Source organism: Colletotrichum acutatum (assembly GCF_030867785.1).
Source record: "Colletotrichum acutatum strain CBS 112980 chromosome Unknown BDZ83scaffold_48, whole genome shotgun sequence".
NCBI lineage: Eukaryota > Fungi > Ascomycota > Sordariomycetes > Glomerellales > Glomerellaceae > Colletotrichum > Colletotrichum acutatum.
The window spans coordinates 150,966-171,542 of NW_026849042.1; the positions used below are offsets into that span (position 1 = coordinate 150,966).

At 53.9% G+C, this 20,577-nt stretch overlaps 8 protein-coding genes across 8 annotated transcripts; 3 read left to right on the forward strand and 5 right to left on the reverse strand.

The window, feature by feature from the left end:
• Positions 1-227: 227 nt before the first annotated feature.
• Positions 228-2,338, forward strand: BDZ83DRAFT_578039 (VHS domain-containing protein; the record flags this gene model as incomplete). Its single annotated transcript, XM_060505079.1, has 4 exons — positions 228-773; positions 830-1,505; positions 1,561-2,078; positions 2,132-2,338. The coding sequence occupies 4 exons, from the start codon at positions 228-230 to the stop codon at positions 2,336-2,338; spliced, it is 1,947 nt and encodes a 648-aa protein (XP_060364804.1).
• Positions 2,339-3,173: 835 nt separating this feature from the next.
• On the forward strand, positions 3,174-4,679 carry BDZ83DRAFT_621821 (SMAD/FHA domain-containing protein). The gene has a single exon (XM_060508289.1). It carries the CDS (start codon positions 3,464-3,466, stop codon positions 4,514-4,516), a length of 1,053 nt encoding a protein of 350 aa, XP_060364805.1. The 5' UTR covers positions 3,174-3,463; the 3' UTR covers positions 4,517-4,679.
• Positions 4,680-4,736: 57 nt separating this feature from the next.
• On the reverse strand, positions 4,737-7,062 carry BDZ83DRAFT_326908 (uncharacterized protein). Its single transcript, XM_060502395.1, has one exon. The coding sequence runs from the start codon at positions 6,898-6,900 to the stop codon at positions 4,957-4,959; it is 1,944 nt and encodes a 647-aa protein (XP_060364806.1). The 5' UTR covers positions 6,901-7,062; the 3' UTR covers positions 4,737-4,956.
• A 162-nt stretch (positions 7,063-7,224) lies between these two features.
• BDZ83DRAFT_577997 (lipa and NB-ARC domain-containing protein) lies at positions 7,225-9,002 on the reverse strand (the record flags this gene model as incomplete). The annotated part of the gene is made up of 2 exons (XM_060505078.1): positions 7,225-8,645; positions 8,723-9,002. The coding sequence occupies 2 exons, from the start codon at positions 9,000-9,002 to the stop codon at positions 7,225-7,227; spliced, it is 1,701 nt and encodes a 566-aa protein (XP_060364807.1).
• Positions 9,003-9,647, reverse strand: BDZ83DRAFT_539902 (Alpha/Beta hydrolase protein; the record flags this gene model as incomplete). The annotated part of the gene is made up of 1 exon (XM_060503391.1): positions 9,003-9,647. A coding segment is annotated over one exon (645 nt), but the record flags the coding sequence as incomplete, so codon positions are not given.
• Positions 9,648-13,151: 3,504 nt separating this feature from the next.
• BDZ83DRAFT_719696 (putative necrosis-inducing factor-domain-containing protein) lies at positions 13,152-13,937 on the reverse strand (the record flags this gene model as incomplete). Its single annotated transcript, XM_060512204.1, has 1 exon — positions 13,152-13,937. One exon carries the CDS (start codon positions 13,935-13,937, stop codon positions 13,152-13,154), a length of 786 nt encoding a protein of 261 aa, XP_060364809.1.
• A 1,035-nt stretch (positions 13,938-14,972) lies between these two features.
• On the reverse strand, positions 14,973-16,545 carry BDZ83DRAFT_577835 (serine hydroxymethyltransferase; the record flags this gene model as incomplete). The annotated part of the gene is made up of 3 exons (XM_060505060.1): positions 14,973-15,960; positions 16,024-16,439; positions 16,501-16,545. The coding sequence occupies 3 exons, from the start codon at positions 16,543-16,545 to the stop codon at positions 14,973-14,975; spliced, it is 1,449 nt and encodes a 482-aa protein (XP_060364810.1).
• A 2,106-nt stretch (positions 16,546-18,651) lies between these two features.
• Positions 18,652-20,297, forward strand: BDZ83DRAFT_699680 (eukaryotic aspartyl protease; the record flags this gene model as incomplete). The annotated part of the gene is made up of 3 exons (XM_060511416.1): positions 18,652-19,077; positions 19,139-19,292; positions 19,351-20,297. Exons 1-3 carry the CDS (start codon positions 18,979-18,981, stop codon positions 20,295-20,297), a joined length of 1,200 nt encoding a protein of 399 aa, XP_060364811.1. The 5' UTR covers positions 18,652-18,978.
• Positions 20,298-20,577: the final 280 nt, after the last annotated feature.

Below are 20,577 nucleotides of genomic sequence, written 5' to 3' on the forward strand. Positions count from 1 at the left end.
GGTTCATGAGGGATGCCTGCGCCGACCTAATCCAATCTGTCCAATTCGCAGGCGCTCGTTCGGCCAGCTATTAATTCTTCCACGGCCAACTCAACCCACCCACCGACCTCGGATGCGCTTCTCACCTTGAGAAACTTGGACGAACGACAGATCCCCAACTCGCCAAGATAGCTCCCTTACCTCCCCGCCCGAGGCCGCCCACGAACGCAACAGCCGCAACGACGACGATGGAGGCCGCATCAGCCAGAGCTGCGGCCCGAGACCGCTGGGGCGAAATGGGCGCTCCCACGCCGTCCCAGCTCCAGCGCTTCATCCAGGCCGCCTGCAGTCCCGAGAATTACGAGCCGAACCTCGCTCTGAACCTCGAAATTTCCGACCTGATCAATTCCAAGAAGGGCTCCGCTCCACGCGAGGCCGCTGTCGCCATCGTCAGCTACATCAACCATCGCAACCCCAACGTGGCCCTCCTCGCGATCAACCTGCTCGACATCTGCGTCAAGAACTGTGGCTACCCCTTCCACTTGCAGATCAGCACAAAGGAGTTTCTCAATGAGCTCGTCAGAAGGTTCCCCGAGCGACCCCCGATACGGGCGACGAGGGTCCAGATGAAGATCCTCGAGGCGATTGAGGAGTGGAGAAGCACGATATGCGAAACGAGCAGGTACAAAGAGGACTTGGGCTTCATCCGGGATATGCATCGTCTTCTGAGCTACAAGGGGTACACGTTCCCCGAAGTCAGGCGGGATGACGCCGCCGTGCTCAACCCCAGCGATGTAAAGCGCTCTTTTCTATCGTTGACAGTGTTTTGGAGCTATACTGACGTGCAAAGAACTTGAAATCTGCCGAGGAAATGGAAGAAGAGGAACGCGAGGCGCAATCTGCTAAGCTCCAGGAGCTCATTCGACGAGGTACACCCGAGGACCTCCAGGAGGCAAACCGTCTCATGAAGATTATGGCCGGCTACGATACTCGATCCAAGACCGACTACCGCGCCAAGGCCGCTCAGGAGGTTGCCAAGATTCAAGCCAAGGCTAGGTTGCTCGAAGAGAGACTGGAAGCTTTCCAACAAGGCGACACGATGCAGGATGGAGATGTGTTTTCTGAGCTTGCTGCTGCTCTGTCTAGCGCTCAACCCAAGATCCAGAAGATGTGTGAGGAGGAGTCAGATGACCACGAAGCTGTCGCGAAGTTGCTGGAGATCAATGACAGCATACATCGGACAGTGGAGCGATACAAGTTCATGAAGAAGGGGGATCTTGAAGCCGCCAAGAAGGTGGCCAGTGGTGCGCCGCTGCCGTCGACTTCAGGTCCTTCCAAGAGCGCAGCGCAAGAGCTTTCTTTGATCGACTTTGATGGCGAGCCAGAGACAACGAATGGCTCATCGTCAAGTCAGCCGGCCTCGCAGTCAGCAGGCATCGAAAACGACCTTCTTGGTCTCTCCATGGACGATTCAGCAAGCTACGGCCAGGGAGGTGCTTTGACTCTGGGATTTGGAGCAAACTCGAGTATGTTCAAACAGAGTCTTTGTTGTTGACGCATCAACATACTGACCAAAATTAGACATCCCAGGGCCGGCGCTGCTCTCTTCCGTGACGGAAAACAACAGCGCAAAGGGACCTATGAGCAACACTGCAACCCCCCAGCCACCATCCTTCTCGCAGTTCGCTTCTTTCACCTCTCCTTCAGCATCTCAGTCCGGCACACCCCAGCCGTCTGGTATGTCTGCCTTCAAGCCACCCCAGCAGCAGGCCACGACCTCAAACGACCCCTTTGCCGCTCTCGGATCCCCCATCTTCTCCTCCAAACCTGCTACCCCAGCTCCCGCCCCCGCCATCGCGCCCGCGCCAGCAGCACCAGCCGCAAACGACGACGACGAATGGGCCTTTTCGTCAGCCCTCCCTCCTGAAGCGCCTAGTCAGCCTAAGGAGCACAAGGCGACTGTTAGCGATTCTACTGTTAAGATTGAGATGATTGCAGGGAGAACGGGGACGGGCAATGCGATCAACCTTAGTTTCGCCTTCTCGAACAACTCTGCGCAGCCCATCTCAGAGCTTCACTACCAGCTCGCCGCCACAAAGGTCAGTCTTGCGCGTGCCATCTCCAGATAGGTCATTTTGCTAACATTAACCAGGGTTACGAACTTGGCCTCAGGCCTCAGACTGGGCGAGAGCTGGCTCCCAAGCAGAGCAGAGGTGTGACCCAGTTTGTGGAAGTATGGCATGCTGGGGACAAGAACCGCAAGGTGCAATCCATCAAATTGCGGTGGAGGATTTCTTACAAGGTTGGAGCGGAAGCGAAGAACGAGATGGGAGAGATTACCGAGTTCAGCCTCGCATGATAATCCGGGGGTGCATCGAGGAGTGCGGGGAAGATGGTAGGTAGAAAAGGAGCGTTTTGAAGTATTGGAAGATGAGCCGGCGCAACTAGCGCAACGCGAAAGAGGTATAGAATCAGGGTATCTAACAATCTGATGAGCCATCAACCAGTAAATCTGTCTCGTACCTAGGTCTCCCGTAATAATGTGGCAGACGATGTTCATCCCTCGCTTCCCTCGTGCCCTCACGTGCTCCAAGTCCGAATGAAATCACGACGGTCCAATGGTTGAGAAGGAGGCAAGCAGTCCCCACCACAGCACCTGCCTTCCTTCCCATCACAGGAACCAAACCATAACTTACGAAACCGCCCTGCCCCTACCCTTTATGTATAACGTCCCGCGATTCTGTTCTCGTTGACAGTTGGGCGAGTGGTTCCAAAGTAGCGGCGTGAGAGCGCGGCAGTGAAACCGAATTTACAGACCCTCTTGTTCGCTACTCGGTGGAGGCAGCCCTGTGCGACCTTTGAGGCCTCAGATGGCCGGGTTTAGCACGCGAAGGGGCTAGTCCCGAATCGTTTTGTGGTTGTGATTGTCGGTCTAAATTGATTTCTATATGTTTTGGATGGATCTGAAAATGTTGTGGTGTTGGTGGATTATTTGCTGCTGTTGAGGTAAGTGGGCGTGTTGTTTTGATGTGAGGGCGGGAGCCGTGATGTTTTGTTGTTTTTGTCCTGGTGGTTTTTTGTGATTCTGCGAATGCGCGGACGACGGTGGTGGTCGAGGATGGCCGGGCGGGATGAAGACGGGACCGGGGTGGGGCCGTGATTGACGGGCACTACGGCGTGTGGGGGCCGCCAGGCTTATCCTTTAGCCGCTAAAATGCACGTCCGTTGCGGGATGACCTCAGAGCTCCTGGTGAAATTCCTGGCGAATTCATAGCCGCCTAAAGCAACATTGTCGAGATTGTGATTCCAGAGAAGGCACTCGTATCTCCTAACGGTCAATTGCCCCAGCTCGAATCGTCGGACTTGTTGGAGAGTCTCGTTGCGCAGCGAAAACAGGAGCCGAGTTTTGGCGGAAAACGCAACTGCCTAACGATCGTCGGCTCCAATCCGCGCCCCAAGTGCAAGATAAATATCAACACGAAAGATGGGCTCCGACGAAGAGCACCGTGGCCAGCGGTCGCGACGTAGCCGCCACGACGACCAAGACGACGAGGATCGGCCCCGCCGAGAACGAGACACCACAGATCGCGATAGCCACCGCCGCAGACGCAGCAAAGACCGCAGCGACACCCACCGCGACCGCGACCGTGAACGTGATCGCGATCGTGATCGCGGCTCGGACAGACCACCACGCAAAGAACGACGAAGATCTCGATCATGCGACAGGCGCGAGACGTCCCGTCGCTCGCGCTCACCAGACCCTTCCGCGCGGAAACGCTCCCGCTCACGAGACCGCGATCGCGGCGATCGCGACAGACACAGGCGGAGGCGATCCCCTCAAGATGACGAGCGCAGCAGCAGGGACAAAGACTCCCGTCGCCGCCGACACCGCGATCGAAGCCCAGCCTCCGACTCAGAAGATAACAACACCAAACCCCAAGAGCGCAAGCGCCTCACGGCGCCCACAAGCCCCATCCGCCGCTCGGGGCCCCTCCCAGACCAAGACGCCTCCTTCGCCGTCTCCAAAGGCGAAGAACCCGAAAAACCAAAAGAAAAACCCAACCTCCGCACAACGGGCCTCCTCGCAGCGGCCTCCAACTCGGTCCAACAAGCCGACGGCACCTCCATCGCGCTAAAATACCACGAACCCGCCGAGGCGCGCAAGCCGCCCGCGCGCGACCAGTGGAAGCTCTTCGTCTTCAAGGGGGACGACGTGGTCGACACGGTGGACCTGAACCTGCGGAGCTGCTGGCTGATGGGCCGCGAGGCGGCCGTGGTGGATTTCGCGGCCGAGCACCCAAGCATCAGCAAGCAGCACGCCGTGATCCAGTTCCGGCACGTGGAGAAGCGGAACGAGTTCGGGGACCGGATCGGGAAGGTGAAGCCGTACCTCATCGATCTCGAGAGCGCCAACGGGACGGTGCTGAATGGGGACAAGGTTGCGGAGAGTCGGTATTATGAGCTGAGGGATAAGGATATGATTAAGCTGGGGCATAGTACGCGGGAGTACGTGCTCATGCTGGCGCCGAAGGACTAGATACCAGAAAACGAAGACTTGCTGTGGCCGTAAGGCAGCTCTTGAACACTCCAAGATCGCAGGTCCCGAGGTGGCATTGTAGAAGGATGGCTTGTTGTCAACAGAGATGTAAATCACCTAATTCACAGTCATATGAAGAGATGAAGCATTTGGGCGCCATAATCTTCTTGAATCATACTCTACCTGTAACTCTCCTTGAACAAAAGAAACGCTTGGCCTCCAAGGCCGCTTTAGAAGTATACAATGACTAAAACACCTGGTCTGTTCCGTTCTGTTTTGTTTCAGCGCCAGCCTCTTGCCTCCCCCAAACAACACTTTTGTCGCAAGCCTTCAAGTAAGACAGAATTCGAACAAGAAATCCAATCTACCAGCTCCGTTCTTCGTCAAAGACGCCTTCTATGGCGTTTTGCGCCAGGCTTGCTATCTGGCTGTGGTGCCTTCTAAGGCATACGTAGCCCCAGCCCTATGGGGCTTGACTCTGGAGGAGACTCTGAGTCTGCCTCACCAGTTCTGACTTGTCGCGAAAGCTCCACCGCCTCTTCATACCTGCGTTGGAGTCGATTGTCATCTGCCTGAATGCGCCGCCGTTCCGCTTCTTCAATGTTTATTGGAATGTCGCCAAATGAGATGAGCCGTCCATCTGTAGTTCTGATGCCCCCGGACCCGGATCTAGACATTGGTTCGCTGTTGCCAGGGAGAGACCGCGAACTCATTGTCGGGCTTTCCCGTATGAAGCTAGGGACACGACCGACAGGCAGTCGGCGAGGCATATTGCTGCGTCCAAATAGCGCCTCGTCGATGGGCTGTCCGGGCTGCCTATCCCTCCATATGTCGTAAGAAGTCTGGTCCATCTCTATTGGGGAAAGACGCGGTGAGGGCTCCGTCTCCACCATAGACGGCGCTCGCCGATGAGGGATACTTGACCTGACGCTTCCGCTATTGCTGCTCAAAGCTGTGCCTGCTGAGCCAGCCGCTGTCGCATATCGAGGGTTTGAGCTCGGGTTCCTAGACATTGGCTGCGATGAATACCCATTCGGCGGCGTAGGATCCATATGAATTCCTGGCCGATAGTTGTCTTTATATGTGCTAGATGGAACCTGCCGCGGTGGCGGCCGATATCCCATATTCTCAGCGGGAAAGACGTTCAGACTTGGGCGGCCCAGACATGGATCAGACTGGGAAAGAACATCATTGTCAGACTCATCCTGGTATGTGTAAGGTGGCTGGGAATTTGACTGCCGATCGAGGGGATGCTGTCGCAGACTACTCTCTTGATTTGTGACAACGGACAATCCGGAGGGAAATTGTTGTGGGTAAGCCAGACCCGGGCTGGAGTTCGCTGTTCTCACATCCTCCTGGTATGTGTACGGGAGTTCTTCCGACGATCTCGGAATGGATGAGATCGATGAACCGCTGGAAGAAAACTTTCCTTGGCCTGATTTTTCGTGACGCTTTCCCCCACTAACGGATCTGCCCAAGCGGCGGAGGAATTTTTGAAAGGACGGCTTCGAAGTGGATTCTTGAATTTGCGATTGGCGAGACTGTTCGGTCGATTGAGACACATTACCAGAATCATTTAACTTTGGAAATTGGTTTTCTTTCAGCCTGAGAGCTGTGGAAGGCGTTCGGCTGTTCACGGTCTGTAGGCTGTAGACGGACCGATCATCGTAAGCAGCTTTCCTGTCGATTGTCGCGGCCCGTGAAGGGGGAGAAGCGAAAGTAGGAAACAAGGAGGTCTCCTCCTCGGCTGCGGTGCCTGACACGGCCTTGGCGTAAATTGAAGCTCCGAGCATCGAGGTTGGCCTTGCAGATGTACCGGAACTGGAGCTTCTGCCCTTGTCGTGTATGTAGCCACCGCCACGAGGTGGTGGTGGTGACCCCTTTTTTATGTACAGCAGTTCGGCCTCAGCTTCGCTTCTTGCGGAAACGTTGGAGCGACTGGGTGATCTGCCCCCTCTGGAAGACTGAGGCGGGGTGATGAGGCCCCTTGCAGACTCCCGACTGATGCTCACACGAGGATCGTTTGTCGCTACGGCAGTCTCTCTCCATGCCCCTCCACGATCATGGTAGCGCCTCAGCGACTTTTTCTTCACCGACCGGTGTCTGGCCACAACAGTCCACGCAGTGTCGGCCGTGTCGTTGTATGGACCTTCTTCAATGTCGGGCGGGTATGGAGTGATGGTTCGATCCTCGGACCCTTGGTACTCAACCGGAGACGCCTGTTCATCCACATAAGGTACATAAGGCATGTGGTAGTGAACCGGGTTATGGGTTGTCAGCGGCAATTCGTATTCTTGCTCCAATGCAACCAAGTAGGCCTCTGGTGATTGAGGGAGTACAGCGGCACCAGAGGCGTCTGTGGAATGCGACGATAAACTGTTCATGCGCTCGAAAACAGAATTATGGGCAGCCTCCTTTCCGTCAATGATTCGGGTAGATATAGTCCTCTGTAGGTCGTTGAGGTCTGCGGGCACCTTCGAAAGTCGTTCTTCCAAATCATTTCGAGCAGCGTCAAGATCCACAGGTCCGGTTCTATTTCTGAACGTCAGTACTCTTCATCGAGCTTTTTGTAGAGTTGTACCGAATGAATAGAAGAGGGTGATGGAAACAAGACAGCACCGAGATTGAATGTGCATCTAGCCATAGGTCTTGGACAGGGCATTGATGCATAACAGTAGTTGCGATGGGACTATGAGATATTTCACCACTTACTGCGAATTAGGTTGCTCTGTGGACCGGTGAGTCGGGCGATCAATGACATGACGGTCAATAAGGTCCTTCAACCTCCTGCCGTGCCGAATGTATTGTCTGTAGTCTTCGGGAAGGCCAGTGGTAGGCTCATCGTTCATCCTGGTGTAGGCTTCGTCGAACGACGCGCAGAAGACGCGGATGGCCCGCTCCAGCCAGAAATGCAGCTGTCCCTCCTTGGCAAGAAATTCAATAAAGAACGCCTGTACAACACTGTGAACACGGAGTGTATCCAAAGGCTCAGGAGTCGTGTTGAGACCGCTCTGCGAGCTCGAGGAAGAGACGTCATCAGCTTCGTTTCGTTCGATAAGGGCGAAGCTTATCAAAGTAACGAAAGTCTGTGTCAGGCTCCTTCTGCCCTTTGTTGTTTCCGTCTTCACAGGTGTTCGCTTGTCCAAAGCTCCCAAGCCAAGAGCCAGTAGCTCAACCGGTATGAATTGACTGAAGAAGGAGAGTATGTAGATCAAATTCAACGCGGCGTAATTACCGCGACTCTGCAACTGATCTCGAATGGCCATGTATGCAGGAAGCTCACCAACTTTTGGTGAGTCTCGGAAGGTCTTGAGATACTTTGCAAGCGGTTCCCTCGTGGTGTTCATGTTCACAGCAGCGGCGTGAATCATCAGAGGGAGGCGACCCATCAGCTGTACCAATTCATGAGCTCGTCTGAGATCATCAGTGTTGTATGGGTGTTTCTTTCCCATTTCTTCGAGCAACAACTCCTGTGCGTCTTGAATGGGTGGTAGAGGCAACTTCATCATGCTGGGGTTGTCAAGAAGATGAGACCCAGGATCACACCGGTCAGTTGATGTGTAGATGAGACTGCTGTTTGGCCGGTCGGGTATGTACTTGAGAATCGCTTTGTCGTTGACGCGAATGCCATCAAACACTAGCAGCCAATCGCTTGACTCATTGAACCACCGTCTGACGATATCGACCATGTTGTGTGGATTTAACAAGTCCTTCTTATGTCCTTGAGCAGCCATGCCCTTGATAGCCTGGGTTTTCGCAATGCGCCAGAACCCGTCTTCCATGTCTTGCAACGTGGTAGACCTGATCCAGTATGCGCCCCCAGAATACTGGTCCTTATGATTGAAGTAGTACTGTCGAGCAAGATGTGTTTTCCCGACACCAGGAATGCCCTGAATTAAAACCGCAGATGTCCCCTCTGAGCGCCTCTTCGGGTCTTTCAACAGCTTGTGAAGATCTGCAAGGTAGTCCTCTCGCCCTTTGAAAAACGAGTTGGGTCGGAATCGATCAGGATGAACGAAATGAGGACCAGAGTTCAAGACTTGGGGGGCAGAGTCAGAAACAGGAGCGGATCGGGTGCTTGTTGTGTCAACAGGTGACGATTGTTGAGCTGCTGGAACATATCTATATTCTTGATGCATGTGTCAGAATGAAGATTCACGTTTGGCTTTTCATTATGGTATGGGTTTCCGGAAAAGAGAAGCATACCTGAAATCACAGTCTCTGGAGGGCTGCCATACTCGCGAGTGATCTCGGCTGCCTCGGATTGTGCTCTAGCCCTCCTGTCGTCCAATTCAATGTTCCAGCGGGTTCGAATCACTGGCGGAGCCTCTTCTGCCCACGCCCGAATAGCGGTTGAAACGTTTCTGTATCCAGGAGCGCTGCTGCTGTTGAATTTGCACATTCCGGAATGAGGGGCCTCGATGCCGTAGTAAACAACGCCTGGCAGTTGCGGGCTGGCCGAACTCGCATCCACCACCGTCACCATCGTTCCTCTGATATCAGTCTTGTGGTTCTCATGGGCCATGTGGATCTTGAAACGCTGGTAAAAGTCGAGGAAGTGGCTATTGATGTTTTGCAGAGTCTCGTTGTCCTTCTTCAAGGTTTTGAGGAGTACCGACTCGCTCTCAAACATTTTCTTGGGCGCAATGGCGTCTGCCATCTTTTGCAAAACGATACCCCATGTTGCCATGTCAGATCCGGTGTGTGGCGTGCCCAGGAAGATGATTCCAAAGGTGGAGACGAAGATAGATCTGGCATCTTCTTGGTTCTTGTCTCTCAAGTCATTGGAATAAATGAGGGCTCGCTTAACAAGAATGCCACCCAGGCTGTGTGCGACGAAGATGATGGGATTCTTGTCCGTGCGCTCACTTTTGCGATAGAGGGTGAGGTTCGTCACCAGTGTCTGAGCATGTTGGTAGATGAAGTTGTCACTTGCACTTGTGCTTTTACCGGTTGTATAGACGTCTGCGTTGTAGCCATAGACCAAGATGTTGGCGCGGGTCTTTCCCAGGGACTGCGGTAGTAGATCTGTGGGCCAGAACACACCTTCGTCAAGTTGAGACGGAGACGAAGACGAAGTCCATGTACTTTTCGGGTGACCATTGAGACCATGGACCAGGACGATATCGACGGAGGCGTCAGGATGAGTGAAGACAGCGCTGATTTCGTAGCGTGCAACTTGCTTATTGATGGACCCCTGTGATGGTCAGTGCCAAGAGCCATACTTGTATGCATTCTGAAATATGTCGGCAACAAAAAGAGAGGGAGCGAGCTGACAGCCGAGAGAAGGACTAGGGGAAAGGGGAGTGGGATGAGGATGAGGAAGAGGAAGAAGGTGTAACAAGGATGCTGACGAGCATAGCGGCGGGCCGTTCCGTAACGCAAACAGGAGAATGAGATGAAAGCTTACCATACTTGCTTGCTCGAGCCCGAGTCAGCAGCAGGGGGTTCTTTAACGAATGCTTAATTTCTTGCCACTAATGCGGCTTGTTGTTCTACGATTTGCTGATGCTCATGGGCTTGGACTACCTTGTGCGGCTCAAAGTAGAGTCGGGGTTTGAAGGTGGAGGGACCGTCTTTATATTAGGGGACTCCTGCTACCTAGTCGCAGAAATCCCAAGCTGAGAGCCAAGATGAGGCGGATGAATATTGCGCGTCGAGTTGACCAAGTAGCGTCCAGCGCCTCGTTCTCAAGTCCTGGGAAGGCGGAGCGCCATAAGCAGGCTGCGAAAGTTAAATAACAGAGAAGGCAGACGGGTCGTGGACGTCCTGGTGATGGAGTGTAGCACGCCGGGCGAGTTGGTCACACTGGAACCGCGGTTCAGGCCGGTGGAGAAAGAAGAGAATAACGGAAAGAGAGAGAAGAGAAATCACGAGCCACATCGAACGCGGAGAGAACGCAAATGACGATCGAAGACAGGAAAGAAGAGACAAGACCCAATTTGAGGACTCAGGGGGTAGTGGTAGGCTTGAACATATGGAGGTTCCGCTGAATGGGTGTTTGGTTAGGACAAGTGCGTCGTGACGGATAATGGAACACCTGTTGTGAAGTGCCCCCTGCCAGGATGAGCTCGGGTGGTTAAATTAACCCCAGAATGCAACAGGGAAGGGGCAGTTTGGGCAGTTTGGGCAATTTGGGCAATTGGGGGGAAGGATTTGAAGATCCATTGGTGCCCTGGCCTTGCTAGTTGCTACGGATAGTGTACTTGGTAGTCACGTCGCGGCACATCATCTGCAGGTGCGAGATGGCCGGGGTCCTCCACTATCGATGCAACGACGCCTCACCCGCCTTCCGACTTTGAAGACACACCCACAAGTCCACAAGTACATGACACCCACGACACCCCAAGGAGGAGAAGGAGTAGGAAAAGAAGGGAGATGGGGTAACGAAGAAGGAACTTGGAGGGCGACAACGATGCCGCTAGAGACTTGCCGTTTTGAAACATACAAACGGCGCCACCGATTTCGTCTCTCTTTGATCTCTTGCCCTTTTGCTCTGCTCCTCTCCTTCTGTGTCTCTGACATACCTGTCTCTGTCCATCTCCATCCTTCCCGCAGCCCGCAGCAAAGCGAGAGACACTCGTTCGCCTCTGCGCTGTTTCTGTCATGTCGTTCAGACGCCTACGTGAGCAGCAACGACTTACAGCGCCTGTCGTGATAAGATGATAAAATGTTGACTCACCAGGCTTCGCTGAAGCTGAGCCACTGAGCGGCCCACCAATGAAGAGCGAATAAGGATACATGGAGTCCTACTTGGGGCGAAGAAATCATTGCCCTCGCTCTATGTTGATGCGCGAATGCGCTGCACACACTAGACTGGTCTGGTGACTCAAAGAGGAGCGGCAATATCGAAATAGTTCTCAAGCTCGTGCACCCACAATATCGTTGAGTTAAGGTACGGATATCCAGCCTAGCGCAAGCCACTGTTTTGTCTCTATGTAATCCATCCCGCCACTACCAGATATGCATTATGCAGCGCCGACACGGCCGCTTGTGCTCTTAGATTCGGTTACTAACACAGCACTGGCTGGGCATCTTGGCACATGTAACTTTAGTTTTGAACACACCCCAAAGCGGTTGAACCTCGAAAGAGGCTGCTTCGTGGGTGTGTTCCTGTGACACAATGCGACGCCTGCTATTCTCTGACTTTTTTTTTTTGACAGCCCGACGACATTGCAACATTGGTTTTTTGTTTCCCAGCTCTCAACAGACCTCACACGACTCTTTGCTCCATCAGGTACGACTCTCAAGCAACACGGGTTTAGTCGCATCACCTTTCATGGTCCCCAACGCCATCCGATGATACGGTGAAGAATAGGACAGCTGACCAGCGACAAGTGGATCTCCATCCGATTATCGTGAGTTCGTGACGCCGTCTTGACTCAGGACGGCGCCTACAAACTCTCAACGGCTGCCATCGGAACTAGTTCACGACGCCAATACTTGACTACTGCCCTAGCCAAAAGGGACAGCTACGGAAACTAAGACTTTCAGACCGCTCCTCTTGGCTTCATTACGAAATGCAAGTACCTGGTTCCCGTGTTCCCGTTGCAACCCTTTGACAAAGCCTCGTGTTATGTTGCTATTCCCGGGCTAGACATACAAATAGCCACAGATCAACTAGTACTGCAACCCAGGATACGGCTTTTTTTGCTTCGAAGCAACGAGATAGAATCCAAAGTGGTGGAAACCATGACAAATCGAAGGTTTGCATCCCCTCGCCCTCCTTGTGCCCCCATTTGTCCTGGCAGTTTAACTTACACCGACTGTTGAGTACCACAGAGTTTCCGTGCCTCGTAGCTGAATTCCCATCTCTTTCATCCGAACCACTATGAGACGAACATGTTCGTCAAGTGGTTGGCGATCTGGCGTTCACATCGGATCAGAGTTCAGCCTTGCTTGGGTCTGCCTAACAGACCACACATATATGCAGTCCTTCAGATCTTCCGAGGTGACTATTCGCCTTACGAACTTCGCCACGGTGTCACGGTTCTAAAGAATGAGCGTCAACGATGCAACACGTTGTGGTCCTCGACAGCTACCGAGGCATGAGCGTGAACGCCTCCAGTAGATCAAGGTTTGATGCTACGTCGATTGGGCTGCACAGAGCTTTGTGACGACGACTTTACCGTCGTCTGGAGTGGAAGAGCGGTGATTACCCGTTTATCTTCCAAAAAGACGAAACCAGAATACCGTTGAGTCACGTTACAGTCACGACGCCAAAAAAGACTTCTTCGCAGGCGCACGAGTGTGCGAGCTGTGCACGATCCCGACAGTCTGGATAAGCCATCAAGGTTTGGGTATGAGCTCGTGCTACGGACGACTCGGAAAGTTGGCTGAGGCAACATGACACGAAACTCTGAATTGGCGAGATCGCGGAGGCAGCGGCTGGAATGGGGCATCACGCTCCTGAGCCACTTCAGAAATTCCACAAGTCAAGATCCGAAAAAAGCTAGGCAAAGGAGGCATGTGCTAGAGCAAATAAGAGATACTTTCACATGAAATCACTGCTGTTACATTCGCTGAACTTCCAAGCTATTTGACGCCTTACACAAAGTCCGTATGGCATCCAATATTGTACCCTTTCTCTAGCAACTTACCAGACCAAGTACCCACCACCATTCACCTACCATACTCAGTTCACAATGGACCAAACAAACATCAACCAGAAAACCAACACACCTGTAATTACACCCGTGCTCACAACTCCTCTCTTCCCAGCAGCACCCGACTTCGCAGGCACAGGCGGCGCCCAAAAGTAACCCGCCTCGCCCTGCTCCCCAGAACCGTAAATAGCCCACTGCACATCAACATGGTTCTCCCTATTCGCCCAGCAATGCATCATCCCGCTCGCGCCCGTCTGCCCGCTCACATTGTAATCCCGCACGGCGGTGCGCACCACCTCCGCGACGTCCACGCCGCCGACGTACCAGCCCGTCTCGATGGCCGGGAGCGCGTCCGCGTACGGCGGGCGGATGCCAAAGTTGCAGGTGCCGTGGGTGCGGATGCCGAGGATGGTGGTGTTGTCGGTGAAGCCGCGGGCGTACCAGACGTAGCGCTCTTTTGCTGCCTCGTCGGCGAGGAGGAGGCAGTCTGTTGTTTGGGGGGATGTAGAGCGGGTTATGCCTACGAAGGAGGAGGCGCCGCAGATCTCGTCTTCGTAGCGGCGGTTGCCGCGGAAGAAGAAAGGGCCGATTGGGGGGGAGGAGGGATCTGTTGTTTGGAGGTTGGAGATGTCGTTGATGTTGTCGTTGATGCTGTTGTCCGGGGGGGATGAGGATGGTGGAGGGGGAGGTGGGATGTGGTAGGTTACGTTTGTGCTGTTTGGGTGGTTTAGGAAAGGGGGGATGTAAAATGTCAATGCTGGTGTGATGCTGGCGAGGGTGAGGAGGATGACGGGGAGGGATATTAGTCTGGTCATCTTTGTGGTGGAAGCTTACCTAGACTTCGGGATGAGGTGTGATAATTTATCTGGTGTGTGAGAGCAGGAGTGAAAGAATTGTGCTCGTTAGTTGGGGTTGGTGACTTACAACTTTGATGATGTGTTAATGGCTAAGTGTGTTCGAGGAGATGGTGTATTGCTGTGGAGTGTTTGTGTTTGCTGTCTGATCTGCCGAAAGGAGAACGAGATGGAGACCTCGGACAAGACTGTTGATTATGTATACCCGCCTTCAGGCAGTTTCGTGGGACAGCCTCAAGCTCATTGTGAACGGACAAGGGCCAAGAAGAAAGGGTTATTGTTTGATTTCAGACAAGAGGCTGAGCAGCTATCACGTATAAAGAAAGACAAGTCCATTGTGAAGTTGGCGCAAACGATATAGTTTTCGAGTCGAGAATAATACTTTACAACGGAGGTTCTACATCAAAGAACGCTAATATCGGACTAACTTTTTCTCGTCGGCATGAGATGTTGGACATAGAACATTGTCATGAATGGCTTCGAGACTAGCTTCGAATGTCTCAACGCCACAAACAGGGCGCAACGGTAACGTTTCAAACATCGATAGAACACAGGTAGAAGACACATTTGCTTGCTTATCAACGTGTTGATTGCATTGAGCGATTGACCGCGTTGAAGCAGTCAGCTACCTAAAATATGGCCGCAGTTGAGAACGCCACCCCCAACTCCCGCCTCCAGAATTTTTGTTTTACCCTTCCCGGTATTTGTTTTTCCGCTTGAAATATTGCAACGCCTATATAAAATGCAGCAGTGCTCTTTGAAGCACATTTTCCCTTTGTTCATGAACCATGTTAAATGTCATGCGCGGAACCCGGACCCCCTTGACGATTTGGGTCGCCCCACGCTTATTCCCTTCTGAACCATTTTTGTTGAACTGGGCCTAATCAAAGCCCAGAGTGGTATATATCGATTCCCTCCCTTGATCTACTCCTTTTCCCACGTCATACTCCCTAGCATACGTGGGATACTTGTCGCCACACAAGCCGCTGGCATGATTTAGATGCCAGCGTCAACGCGCCAGCCCTCAACAGGGAGGGGGAAGCTGCCGCTCCACTCGGCAACCTCCTTGCGGAGGTCGTTGATCTTGGCAACCTGGCCGCTGGCGACGGTTGCCTTGAAGTCCTTGAGCTTGTTGGCCTCCTTGGGCAGGGAAGCCTGGACCTCCTTGCAGATCTTGATGGACTCATCAATGTAGTTGGCGACGCGCTCGAAGTCAGCCTCTCCGAATCCACGGGAGGTCATGGCGGGGGTACCGATGCGGAGACCGCAGGGGGTAAGGGCGCTCTTGTCGCCGGGGATGGAGTTCTTGTTGCAGGTGATGTTGATCTGCTCGAGAACGGCCTCAACACGGGCACCGTCCAAGTTGAACTGGCGAAGGTCGAGGAGGACCATGTGGGAGTCGGTCCCGTCGGCGACGAGCTTGTGGCCGAGAGCCTTGAACTTGTTCTCAATGGCCTTGGCGTTGTCAATGACCTTCTGCTGGTAGGCCTTGAAGTCGGGGCTGGCAGCCTGCTTCAGGGCAACGGCGAGGGCAGTGATGGTGTGGTTGTGGGGGCCACCCTGGTGACCGGGGAAGACGGAGAAGTTGATGGGGTTCTCGAGGTCGTAGAGGGTCTCCTGGCCCTTGGCGTTGACGGAGCGGACGCCCTTGCGGAAGAAGATCATGGCACCGCGGGGGCCACGGAGGGACTTGTGGGTGGTGGTGGTGACGATGTCGGCGTACTCGAAGGGGGAGGGGATGACGCCGGCGGCAATGAGACCGGAGATGTGAGCCATGTCGACGACGAGGTAGGCGCCGACGGAGTCGGCGATCTTGCGCATGCGGCCGTAGTCGATCAGACGGCAGTAGGCAGAGGTACCGGCGACGAGGACCTTGGGGCGGAAGAGCTGAGCGTTCTTCTCGAGCTGGTCGTAGTCAATGATGCCGGTGTCGAGGTTGACGCGGTAGGGCATGGTCTCGAAGTAGGTAGAGACAGCAGAGATCCTGTTGGGAATGAGAGTCAGTCAAGATTCTTCGGTCAAGTGTCAGAACTTTATGGCAACATACTTCTTGGCGGGGGTCTGGTAGCCGTGGGACAAGTGACCACCGTGGGGGAGGTCAAGACCCATGAGACGGCCGTGGACGGGCATGATGGCCTGGTAGACCTGGAGGTTGGCGGGAGAGCCAGACAGGCACTGGACGTTGACACCCCACTTGGAGGAGTCGAGGTTGAAGGCCTCAAGGGCACGGTTCTGGCAGAGGATCTCGATCTGGTCGATGTGCTCGTTGCCACCGTAGTATCTGGCACCGGGCTGGCCCTCTGAGTACTTGTTGGACATGGGGGATCCAAGAGCATCGAAGACGGCACGGGAGGTGACGTTCTCGGAGGCAATGAGAATGATGGACTCGCGCTGGCGCTTGATCTCGTCCTTCATGATCTCGGCGACCTCAGGGTCGGAGTCAATGAGAGACTTCTCCAACATCTATCGGTGAGTCAGTATACAGCTCTGTTAAGGATGGCGGGGCAAAAAAGAGTAGACGTACCTCCTTGTGGGAGACGGGGAGGGAGTAGGAACCAGTAGCAGCCATTGTGATGTGTGGTGTTACGAAGGATCGTAGATGTGAAGTTGAAGAAGAGAAGAGAAAGATTCTCGCAAGCAATGGCAAGAAGAGAAGTAGATGTAGGAAAAGAAGAGGAAGAGAGGGAGGCCAGCAAGGTTATGAAGGGATGGGAAAAAAAGCTTGAGAAAATTTGGCAGAACATCGGAGGGAGCAAAATGTGAATCGAATGCTGAAGCGGTGGGGGTTGGCGGGGTGTGATTGGCGGGGTCGAGCTGTAAGTACTTCGTAGTCGTACGCAGTACGCGGTGGAATTGGAGAAAAAAACTGTGGCGGCCCCTCGATAGTCGACTGATGGCTTGACAATGTACCTACAGGCACAGGTACGAAGTACTAGTATACTTACCTTTCCTTAAGGTATCTAAGGCATGGCAGGGAACAATTCGGAGGCATTTGGTTCGCTAAATTGGGATCGCTCGACAGTTTGCGACCGCAAGCTTGGAGCATTTTGGGCCTTTGGTGGGCTCCCTGTGGTTCCCGGTGTGGCTCACCACTTTGTAAGTGGTTCCCGGTTGGAACGCTAAAACGGCCCCTCCCTGACGTTTCCCTGAACTCACATCCTGTGGCGGGTCCGTTCGACTCCGATTCTGGAACGGTTCCACGAGTCATCGAGGAAACGGACCCCATTTCACGACGACGGGGATGTGGTTGGGCCGTTTAGTGTAGCTGCTCGTAGTGTACCTCCCCGCCTCAACCGTCTCACGACTCCCGACTTTAGAGCTTTAGTCAGGAAGGCTTCGGGTGAGCCGGGACAATTAGGAGCGGGCCACTTGTGGCAATAGAACTGTGACTCAACAACAGGCTGATAGCTGTTCTTCGAAAAGAACGGCAACTTGCACGAATTCTATGGGTTGATGTGCATCGTGGGTGAGTTCCCAGCCACCTCGTTCTCGACAAATTGGGGGAAACTGGGGGGCATCGCGTCGAGAAAACCACCCGAGAAGGAAGAGCCATTCTTGAAACAGACAGCGATGATCCGTCTCAGCGCTTAGCTATAGCTTCGATCGTAGAAACTCTGTGCTTGAAACAATGTAGTCGGCGAGGCAAGTCTACATTCATCGCAACGTTGATGCACTTGGACTACACGAAAGACCCCAAGATGGAACAGTTGCGATGTCGGCGAAATATGAGTGTCAAGACAGTTGCATTTCTCCTAGCTCATTTCAAGAGCATCTGTGATTGGCCAGTGTCTGAACGGCAACTCTAGATAATTCAAGACTTTTCACATCAAACTCTATGCGGCTTTGACATGAACCATGAGATTCCAGCTTTGAGTTGAGGCAGTTGCAAAGTGTGAGTTGGGCCAACACTGAGGCAATTGCGACTACCTGCGTGCAGTTTAGTCCATCTACAGAGCGCATTTGGCGCGAGCGAACCTGGAAGGCCTCGATACCTTAGCTCAACAACATGGGTCACGCTCTGCTCCTGAGAGCTGCTGACTCATCTAGGCCGCATCCACATTGGCCCCGAGCTCCGAGACAGCCTAGTGGAGGATCTATGCAATGGCCTCAGGTACCAAGGCGTCCGTCCGGATGCAGGCACCTGGGCTTTCAGGCACGCGGTACGCTTCGGATGTTGGAGCAATAAGGTAAGCAAGCCAAGCTTGACCCACGGATACCCGAGTGAGAGGGAGAGAAAGAGAGGGTCAGGGAATCGGTTACCGAAGGCGAGCTGAGCTATCTTCCTTATCTCATCAATCCACCTCGTTGCGTGATGGCAAGGTCCCCGTCGCAATGTTAGCCCGTTGCTTACCTTGCACTCCAGCGCGTTCAACAGTGCTGCAGCGCATCTCTCCCCAGCGCAGGATCAACTGAGTGGCATCGAGGTGTAGAAGGCTGCAGGGACACGCGATCAGACACGCAAGCTCCGTAGTGGCAGCCGCATCACCCTGCGAGTGTGAGAGATGGAGACGGGAGCAGTATGAGTGTCAGTGTCACCGAGTGTGTGAGAGCTGCCAGGAGCTCTGTCTCGGGCTTCTAACTCGCTGCGTGCCTTGGGCGAGTTGGGGCAGCTCCGCGCCGTCTTAGGTTCCATGGTTGCTCCCCCAGCCAACTAAAGTGGATCTATCGAGCCAACCCCAGCTTTTGATAGGCAGATAAGATACCTGCACCTATCGGGTGCTGCGTCATGGTCCTTCGTGCCTTGCGGAGGCGAGTGGGCAGGTTGTCACGGGGGCGCAGTTGCTAAGGTAAGTCTGGGTAGCCTGCCACACTTGCCTGCCACAGCAAAGGTACCTACCTACTTAATAGGTACAGGCGCCGCCCCAGCTTCCGCATCTTCCCCCCGTCAACACATCATCATCCCCCCCATCCGTTTCAACCGCCATCTCCTCAGTATCACCAGCACGAAGACGCAGGGCGCCAAACACCATCGTAATCTGGGTAATCGAGGTTGACAGCCACGATGAAGAGCACTCTCCTCACCGCGGCCGTGCTGTTGGGCGCGGCCCAGGCCGAAGTCCACAAGCTGAAGCTGAAGAAGGTCCCCATCGAGGAGCAGCTTGTATGTTTAACCCATCGCCTTGCATCTCCGCAACAATGTTTACTGACTGCTGGCATCTTAGAACTCTGTTCCCATCGAGCACCAAGTCAGACAGCTCGGCCAGAAGTACATGGGCGCTCGCCCTGACAGCCATGCCGATGCCATGTTCAACCAGAAGCCCTTCACAAGCACTGGCGAGCACCCCGTGCCCGTGAGCAACTTCATGAACGCTCAGTGTATGTCTCATCCATTCCTCTATTGGTTACCATCAGCCAGCTAACTTTCGCACTCTAGACTTCTCCGAGATCGAGATCGGTACTCCTCCCCAGACCTTCAAGGTTGTCCTGGACACTGGTAGCTCCAACCTGTGGGTTCCTTCCCAGCAGTGCGGCAGCATCGCATGCTACCTGCACTCCAAGTACGACTCTTCGTCGTCTTCCACCTACAAGTCCAACGGCTCCGAGTTCGAGATCCACTACGGCTCTGGCAGCTTGACTGGTTTCGTCTCTCAGGATGACGTCTCCATTGGCGACCTCAAGATCAAGAAGCAGGACTTTGCCGAGGCTACTAGCGAGCCTGGCCTTGCTTTTGCCTTCGGCCGCTTCGACGGTATCCTTGGTCTTGGTTACGACACCATTTCCGTCAACAAGATTGTTCCCCCCTTCTACAACCTTGTTAACCAGAAGGCTATCGACGAGCCTGTCTTCGCCTTCTACCTCGGCGACACCAACGAGGAGGGCGACGAGAGCGAGGCTACTTTCGGTGGTCTCGATGACTCTCACTACGAGGGCAAGATCACCTACATTCCTCTCCGCCGCAAGGCCTACTGGGAGGTTGACCTCGACGCCATTACCCTTGGCGACGAGACCGCTGACCTTGAGGGACACGGTGCCATCCTCGATACCGGTACTTCCCTGAACGTCCTCCCCTCTGCTCTTGCTGAGCTGCTCAACAAGGAGATCGGTGCCAAGAAGGGTTACAACGGCCAGTACTCTGTTGAGTGCTCCAAGCGTGACGAGCTTCCCGACATCACCTTCACTCTCTCTGGTTACAACTTCAGCATTTCCGCTTACGACTACGTCCTGGAGGTCTCTGGCAGCTGCATCTCCACCTTCCAGGGCATGGACTTCCCCGAGCCGGTTGGCCCCCTGGTCATCTTGGGAGATGCCTTCCTGCGCCGGTGGTACTCCGTTTACGACCTCGGCAAGAACGCCGTTGGTCTGGCCAAGGCTAAGAAATAAACGCCTATTCATAAACCCATTTCCTTGAGAATACGTCGATTACTCGGTCAATCAGATTCAGGGTGCGGCTGTAATGTAACTACGATAGGTAGCTAGTCTGGACACCGTTGTGAGAATACCAATAGTAGCATTTTTCTTTGAGAATCTGTATCAATGTGTGTTTTCTATTTGAAATGAGCATTTTCGGGAGTCCTAACTGCACTGCTGTGATCCTGAAAGTCACAAGTTCTATCCAGCGCAACGATGCTGTGAACATCTCATAGAACATGAAGCAGATAAA